This window comes from Microcebus murinus, chromosome 12 (assembly GCF_040939455.1).
Source record: "Microcebus murinus isolate Inina chromosome 12, M.murinus_Inina_mat1.0, whole genome shotgun sequence".
NCBI lineage: Eukaryota > Metazoa > Chordata > Mammalia > Primates > Cheirogaleidae > Microcebus > Microcebus murinus.
In genome coordinates this window covers 6,974,469-6,981,485 of record NC_134115.1, presented here as the reverse complement: position 1 = coordinate 6,981,485, position 7,017 = coordinate 6,974,469, and the positions used below count along the sequence as shown (strand labels likewise).

Sequence of the window (7,017 nt, the reverse complement as noted above, 5' to 3'; positions counted from 1 at the left end):
CTGCACAGGGACCGCGTGTGCTCCCGCCACTGTCACGTCTCAGACGCAGGCATGTGAGCAGATGCCGCCTCGCTGTCCTCTCCGTCCCTTGCCCCTTGCCCCTTGCCCCTTGCCCCTTGCCCTGTCCTGATTAGGATTCCCGGGAGCTACCCCTCTCCACACGTGAACGCTCCCCTGGGCCGCGCAGACTTCGGCCTCTGTCCCCCGCGGGGAGCCGTGTGCCCCAGAGCCGCGCCTTTCCTCCTGTCAAACCCTCCCCAGGAAGGGCCCCGGCTGTGCTGAGGGCCGTCTGGCCCCTTCGTCTGCCTCCCTCAGGGAGGCAGAAAGAAACGCCCCAGAGAAAAGTACCCCATCCAGGCTCAATTCTAGAAAATGGGCAAATGACCCGGACACCCGAAAGGCTCCAAAGCACCTTTCCGTGACAAGATTGTCGAGGGACACGGATGATGACGAGATGTGCAGAGAAGCCCGCTGAGCAGCCGAGGCCCTGTGAGTGGTGACGGAGGGTCTCAGGGGTCCGCGGGAGTGTCAGCGGGCGGCGTCCGCAGGGCCAGCCTCCATCTGGAGGGGAGCACGCGGGGGCATCAGCGGGTCCTTCCTTCCTGTCCTCGCTCCCCGTGCGGCACAGATGCCGGTACAAGGACAGCGACCCTGAGAGCATCTTCCATAAAATGTCCTTTATTTACATTATCACACACCATCCCAGGGCATCGTTCGTTCCCTCACCCACCCGCCCACTCCCCTGGAAGTCCATTCCCCAGCCCGCCCCCGGCGGCCGAGGACCGGCCGACCAGCGCTGCGTGAGGCGGAGCCCTTGGCACTTCGGGCTGCAAGATGCAGCGAGGGGCTACTCTCCGCCAGGGCCCACTGGGGGCTGGCGCCCAAACGGCCACCCCACTGTCCCTACAGGCTACGGCGCCGCTTCTTCCTCGTCCCGGAGACAAACGGGTCACCCCTTCTCTTTTGAGGCTGTGAGGATCGACCTGGCACCAGGGCCAGGGGTTGCCCCCCAGAGACCCCAAGCTGAGGCCCTGGGTGGGCGGTCTCTTCAGCAGAGGACGGGCCCCCAGAGAGAGTTTGCTTCTTAGACTCGGCCGCCACAGGGGCGGCTGGGCTGAGGCCTCTTCTCTGAGCAGATGGGGGCTGGGCAGGGACAGGGCTCTGGGACAGACCCCAGGGCAGCAGCCTGTGCTGGGAGGACAGGAGGAAGGCCAGGCTGGGGAGCTCCTCCTCATCCTCACTGGAGCCATCGCCTGGCCCGAGCGTCTCCCCGACAGGAGAGGCTCCTGGGAGACCTAAGGCATCCCAGGTCCCCAGGCCAGGGGAGGAGGGTCTTCGGCCCTGGGGAGGAGAGGTTGGCCGGGCAGCCTTCAGCCTGGGGGACTCTGGACGCACGGAGAGGTGAGCAGGGGCCTTGGGCCTGGGCAGGTCGGCTTGCACTCTGCCGTGTCCTGGAGGGGCCCGGGAAGCCATCTGTGGTGGGCAGGTTTCTGCACCAACCCCCAGCTGGGGGCCACAGCCGTCGCTGTCTGCACCTCGGCCAGCTGCAGACTTAGAAGGACTCCAGTCCAACCTGGGTGCACCACGACTCGGGGCTGCCCCCACACCCCGTTCCTCCTTCAAGTCCAGGAGTCGCTTCTCCACCAGCTGGGGAAGAAAAAAACGGGCATTTATCTCCTGGCTCTGCACCAGCCGTGAGCACGGTGGAGACGACGGCACTTGGGCGGAAGGCAGGGAAGGCGACTGGTCACTTGGCTTGGTGTCAGAGACGCAGCCCGTGGCTCTGCCGGCCGCCCTCTTGGGCCTCAGTGCAGGTGGCCTCCCGCCTTTCCCCTGGGGCCTCTGGTCTCCCCCTACTGGTCTGCACCTGCATCTCCCCCTCCCCAGCGGCTCCCCTGGGGAAGCCGTCAGCCTGGTGGGTGGGGGAAGATGACAGCTGGTGGCCCTCCCGTGCTGGGGTCCAGCTCGTGTCGCTCCCTGCCCTAGTCTACCTGGCTGTTCCTCCCTGCCCTGCTTTCCCTGAGTGGCCCTCTCTGCCTGGAGTACCTGAGTCCTCCTGGCCCCCGTGCTTGCCTTGCGTGTCCCTCCCTCTCCTGGTTCACCTGCGCGAGGGTGAGCCCCTCCTCCTGCTCCAGCTCTTGGGTTAGGGCCAAGGAATCCATATCTGCTTCTGGGGAAAGCAGGTGCTCCAGGAATCGGGGGTGAATCACGGCCTCTACCTGGGACAGAAGGAAGAGAGCCTGAGTGTCCTTGGCAGGGCGCCACCTCGAGCCACGGGGACCTCGAGGAGACACAGAAAGCCAAGACCACCTCATGCTGGTGCACGCCGCTGGGTTGTGTTGCGTCGCCCCCACCACTGGCTACACACACAGACACGGCCACACAGACACGCAGGAACACAGATGCACGCGCTCACAGCCACATTCACACACACGCTTGGTGACAAAAACACACAGGCACAGACACATGTAACATATGCACTCACGCCCATGTACACACACACACACACACACACACACACACACACACACACACACGCCGCTCAGTAGCTAAGGAACAGAGCTTAATCTCAAGGGGGAGGCAGTGCCATTCCCCGGAATGCTCCAGAGCCTGGCGCTCTAGGCCTGCCCACCTTGGTGATGAAGCCTTCCTGGGAGCACAGCTTGTCAAGGTAGCTGAGGAGTCCTGGGTCCGGGGAGGTCCCGGCCTCGTCCTGAGACTGCGCAGTGGCGTCCTCTTCCCACTGTGCATCGGGCTCCTCTGGAGCCCTGCGGGCAGGCCCCAGCAGCTCGTCCATGATGTCCATGTATTCCTTCACGGCTTCAGGGGGCACCTCCTTGGGCGCCTTGGTCTCGGGTGGCCGCCGCTGGGCTGTGGGTGGTGGCAGGTGGGCGGGCCGGGCCTTGGGGCCAGGCTTCCTGGGAAGGACCGCTGAGGCGGGGAGGAAGGAGGGTGGCGTGGCAGGGGCTGCAGCACTCCTCAGAGCCACACTGGGAAGGGCCCGGCCCGGCCCGGCCCGGCCCGGGGGACATGCATGCTGTCCGGGCTGGGGCAGGACAACCTGAGCTATGGAACCCCGGGAGGAGACGGCCACAGGAGGGGGCACGGCTGAGACAGAGTCATGCGGGAGGAAGTTTGGGACCACTGGTGTTCGGGTCCCCTGCCCAACCAGGCCCTGCTCCATGGGCAGACTGCATGCTGGGTTTGGACGGGCCGGGGAGAGAGCAGCTCTGAGGCCTGAGCAGGCCGATGGACTCAGTTCACGGCCAAGGGCGGCCGAGCCCCCAGGCTCTTGGTGGGCGGTTTGGTTTGAAGGAACAAATGACCCCTCTTGAAGAAAAGTTCGGGAGGTGGGGCCGGTGGCCTCCTGGTCCCTTTGGCTTTTGCTCCCTGTGGCTCCTGAGGGAAGGTGGGAAGGCTCACCTGGCTGCTGGACAACCTCAGGGGCTGGGGACCCTAGAGGAGCTGGCCTCGGAGGGGCCGGTCGCGGCAGGAACTGGGACCCCTTCATCCACTGCACCTGCTGATGCTGCATCTCCTCTGCCTCAAACTCCATGAACCTGGGGGTGTGGGAGGCACAGCCCGTGCTGAGAGGGAGGCCAGGCCCCCGGGCCGGCACCAGGGAGGGGCCGACCGCAGGCATGGGAAGGGCTGCCCCTGGGTGGGCTGTCCAGGCCCTGGCTGGGTCCAGTCCCAGGAGGGAGCTGCTCCCAGGGGCAGAACCACAGATTCGGGGTCACCCTTCCTCCCCTTGCACGTGCAGGGCCCGGGCCATCAACTCGGGCTGGCTGACGCCATCAGGCCTCCGTGACCCAGGCAGGCCGGACTGTGGCCCCTCCTCCAGGCCTCTCCTGTGTCTGCCCAGAGCCCCGCAGCCAGATTCCAGGCCAGGGACGTGATTATCGCAGAAAACGCCAGGGTTGCTGCCCAGATCCGGGAATCCTGAGGCTGGGGCCATGAGCCCTGAGGGCAGCCTGGGGCACAAGGGCCCAGGAGATGGCAGGAGGGATAGGGGCTGGGTGGAGAGCTCAGGGTTCGTTTCCTCTGAGGGCCGTTGTTGCTCGATTGGCTGTGTGTTTGAACACAGGGCTCCGCCAAGGAGCAAAGGCAGTAAGGCCAGGGCCGTGTCCTCGGGTGTGTGAGGCGCTGGCATGCCCTGACCGGCCTCCCCTGTCCCTGCTGGGATGGCAGGTGACCAACTTCTGGCCGCTTTTCCTGGGGAGGGGTGGACCCCAGTTCTGTCGATAGTGGCCAGGCCACCTTCTGCACAGCCCCCACCGTTGGAGGAGACCCACTGGGCTGTGTCGGAGACTGTCGCCACCATGACCCTCGCCATGGGGCAGGGTCGGCCCAGGACCCCGCAGGGCAGAGCTCCTGGGGCGGGAGGACCCAGACACCCCGGCACCCAGGCGGAGCGAGCAGCTTCCCAGGGGAGCACGCACGGGGCCCGGGGCGGGGGCCTGTGCCAGGGGGCACCCCTCCTCACAGCCCGCACTGACCAGCCGCCACAGCAGCCGCCACAGCAGCCCTGCCTCTGTCACCCCCCCTCACCCCACCCCACCGTGCAGCCCTGAGCCCAGGACCCCTGACTCACTTTCCCGCCATCTCGTAGAAGATCATCCGGTCAAAGTTGCTTTTGTGTTGCCATTCCTGCAGGGCCCGCCACAGCCCCTCCTCCAGGGTCATGGTGGGCTTCAGCCGGGCCAGGGTTCGAAGCACTGGGCTGTAAGGCGGTGGGGTCAGTCACAGCCTACAAGCCGACCCTCCGTCCCGTGCTGACCCGGCCCAGCACACACCCCCTGCCCTCCCCCCAGCTGTCCTGCCATCTGTCCCTGTCACGTCTCACCCCAGTGTCGGCGCCTCGGCCTTCAGGACCCCCTCCCACCACCAAACAGCCACACCGAAGGGATCGTGTGGCCTCTCCGACTTCCCCTTGAGTCCTCATGTTCCCGTGTTGAATGTCATATTCGATGTTCGGGTTGAGTGTTTCTTTCCCCCCAGGTTCCCATGCCGAAGCCCTAGCCACCAATGTGACGGTATTGCCAGCAATGTGGGGCACTTGCACCGCTCTCACACCCCCAGGTGGCGTCCCCGTGGCCACCAACCGTCGCGTGCCATGCTGGAAGGTGAAAGTCCAAGGGGAGGAATCAGCGTGTGGCCCCAGAGACCTAAACCCAAATCCTGGCCGGCGTCACACCAGGACCCCCGTCAGACCTTTAGCTGTCTGTAACCACGGCATGATAATTACCGGAAGATGAGGATTGGCCGGGCTCACCGTGTGGTGAGGACCGACTGAGACAGGACCTGAAGCATGTCGTGACTGGAGTGACATGAGTGCAGCTGAGAAGTCACCTTCCCAGAGGTGACCCAATGCCCTCAGGACCATCCTTCTAGAACCCCTCAATTGCCCCTCCTGTCCACCCCGTTCCTGTGTATGTGTGACCTCTGCTTGAGCCGCCGTCCCGAGGACACTCACATGAGGAAGCAGGAAAGCGCTTCGGTGTCCGGACTCTGGGCCAGGTGTCTCCGGGCCAGCGACTTGAAACGCTGCCAGCGTCGGTAGTTCTCGTAGACGCTCTTGGAGTTACAGGAGTCATCCCGTGAGGCCTTGGCCTGGGAGGGGGGCAGGCTGCCCTCCCTGCACGCGCCAGGGGGCTGTGGCCGAGCTTTCACTGGGGACACGATGGCGGCCAGCTGGGCCGCTGGTGGGGGCTCTGGGTGAGGAAGGCCCGTGAACCAGCCTCCCTTGCCGGCCGGGGCGCCGCCAACAACCGGGGCACTGCCGACGACTGGGACGCCGGCAATGACCGGGGCACCGCCAAGGAGCGGGACGCCGCCAATGACTGGGGCGCCGCCAACAACCGGAGCACCACCAACACCCGGGCCACTGCCGATGACTGGCGCAGGCACCACGGTCTCCACGGGAGGAGCTGCCAAGAGCAGGGGGGCCGGACCCTCAGCACCCCCACAGAGGGCTCCCGGAGCACCCCAGTTGAGCGGGGCCTGAGTCAGGACCAAGGTCTGAGTGTGGGGGGGCTGCACCGGCCCCGCCTCTGGTCTGACTTGGACAAGGACGTTGAAGGCGCCAGCCCCACTCGCGCCACAGGCACCGTCTCCTGCCAGCAGAGGAGTCGTGGGCAGAGCGGACAGCACCAGCGGGGTTCCAGGAGGGAACGCTGCGGTCATGAGGGGTGGTGGCTGCTGTCCCCAGGGTGGCCGGTGTGCTGGGCCGGGGACGGGTGGGGGGAAGGGCAGAGCCGTGAACGGAGGCATGGAGGCACCGGGGTTCAGGGTCCTGTCCGGTCTCAGCACTGAGGACGCTGTGGAGTCAAAGGAAAGGGTGGATGGAGGAGGAGACGCGGTAACCAGGAGGGAGGCTCTCGCGCCCCCCATGAGTGAGTGGCGACCACAGCGAAGACTCTCAACAGGTGTGGGTGCCACATGGCCGGGGGGGACACGGTGCGGGTTGCAAAGGTCCCGGGAGTGAATCTGATGCTCGGTTCCTCCGTTGGAGAAGTATTCCGCTGGAGAACTCGTCCCAGCCACCAAGACCCCTGACCCTGTCTGCCAAGAAGCAATGCCTGAGCCTTCGCTGCCTGCAAGAGCCCCTCGGGGACGCCTGGCCGACAACTGGCAGCCGGCAAGGCTTCTCTTGAGCCATGGATCAGGATGGACTTTGCTGGCGGGAACAGCACCTCTTAGTGTGCCCAGCAGCACGTGAGGGACCTTCCTCAGTGGCAGTTCCAGGCACCCCAACGCTGGCCGGTTCAGATGGCCCCATCTCATCCTCAGTCCTCCTTTTCCTCATCCTCCTTAGAGCCTGCCCGCTCCATCCTAGCCTGACACAACAAGACAGAGACAGCTGCGAGGGATCTCTCTCCAAGCCAGCACTCCAGGAATCCTGAAGATAACCCCAGAACACAACACCCCAGGGTGCAGGTGCTTCTCCTAGCACCACCTGCAGCAAATGCTGAGTAGGGGTCAGATTCGGGCCACTCTGTCCCTGTGCTTGGTGTT

At 65.3% G+C, this 7,017-nt stretch overlaps 1 protein-coding gene across 1 annotated transcript; it reads right to left on the bottom strand.

The window, feature by feature from the left end:
- Positions 1-858: 858 nt before the first annotated feature.
- Positions 859-6,786, bottom strand: NUTM2F (NUT family member 2F). The gene is made up of 6 exons (XM_076009215.1): positions 5,477-6,786; positions 4,595-4,723; positions 3,424-3,560; positions 2,633-3,198; positions 2,103-2,219; positions 859-1,647 (listed from the first exon to the last, which is right to left on the bottom strand). The coding sequence occupies exons 1-6, from the start codon at positions 6,784-6,786 to the stop codon at positions 904-906; spliced, it is 3,003 nt and encodes a 1,000-aa protein (XP_075865330.1). The 3' UTR covers positions 859-903.
- Between the last annotated feature and the right edge of the window lie 231 nt (positions 6,787-7,017).

Bases quoted from the DNA above. Each gene is read 5' to 3' on its own strand.
- NUTM2F (XM_076009215.1), bottom strand. From the start codon at position 6,786: ATGAGATGGGGCCATCTGAACCGGCCAGCGTTGGGGTGCCTGGAACTG. The intron at 4,724-5,476 runs GTGAGTGTCCTC...ACCGCCTTACAG, and splicing joins GCGCTTTCCTGCTTCCTCAT to CCCAGTGCTTCGAACCCTGG. The intron at 2,220-2,632 runs GTGGGCAGGCCT...CTTCTGTCCCAG, and splicing joins AGGAAGGCTTCATCACCAAG to GTAGAGGCCGTGATTCACCC.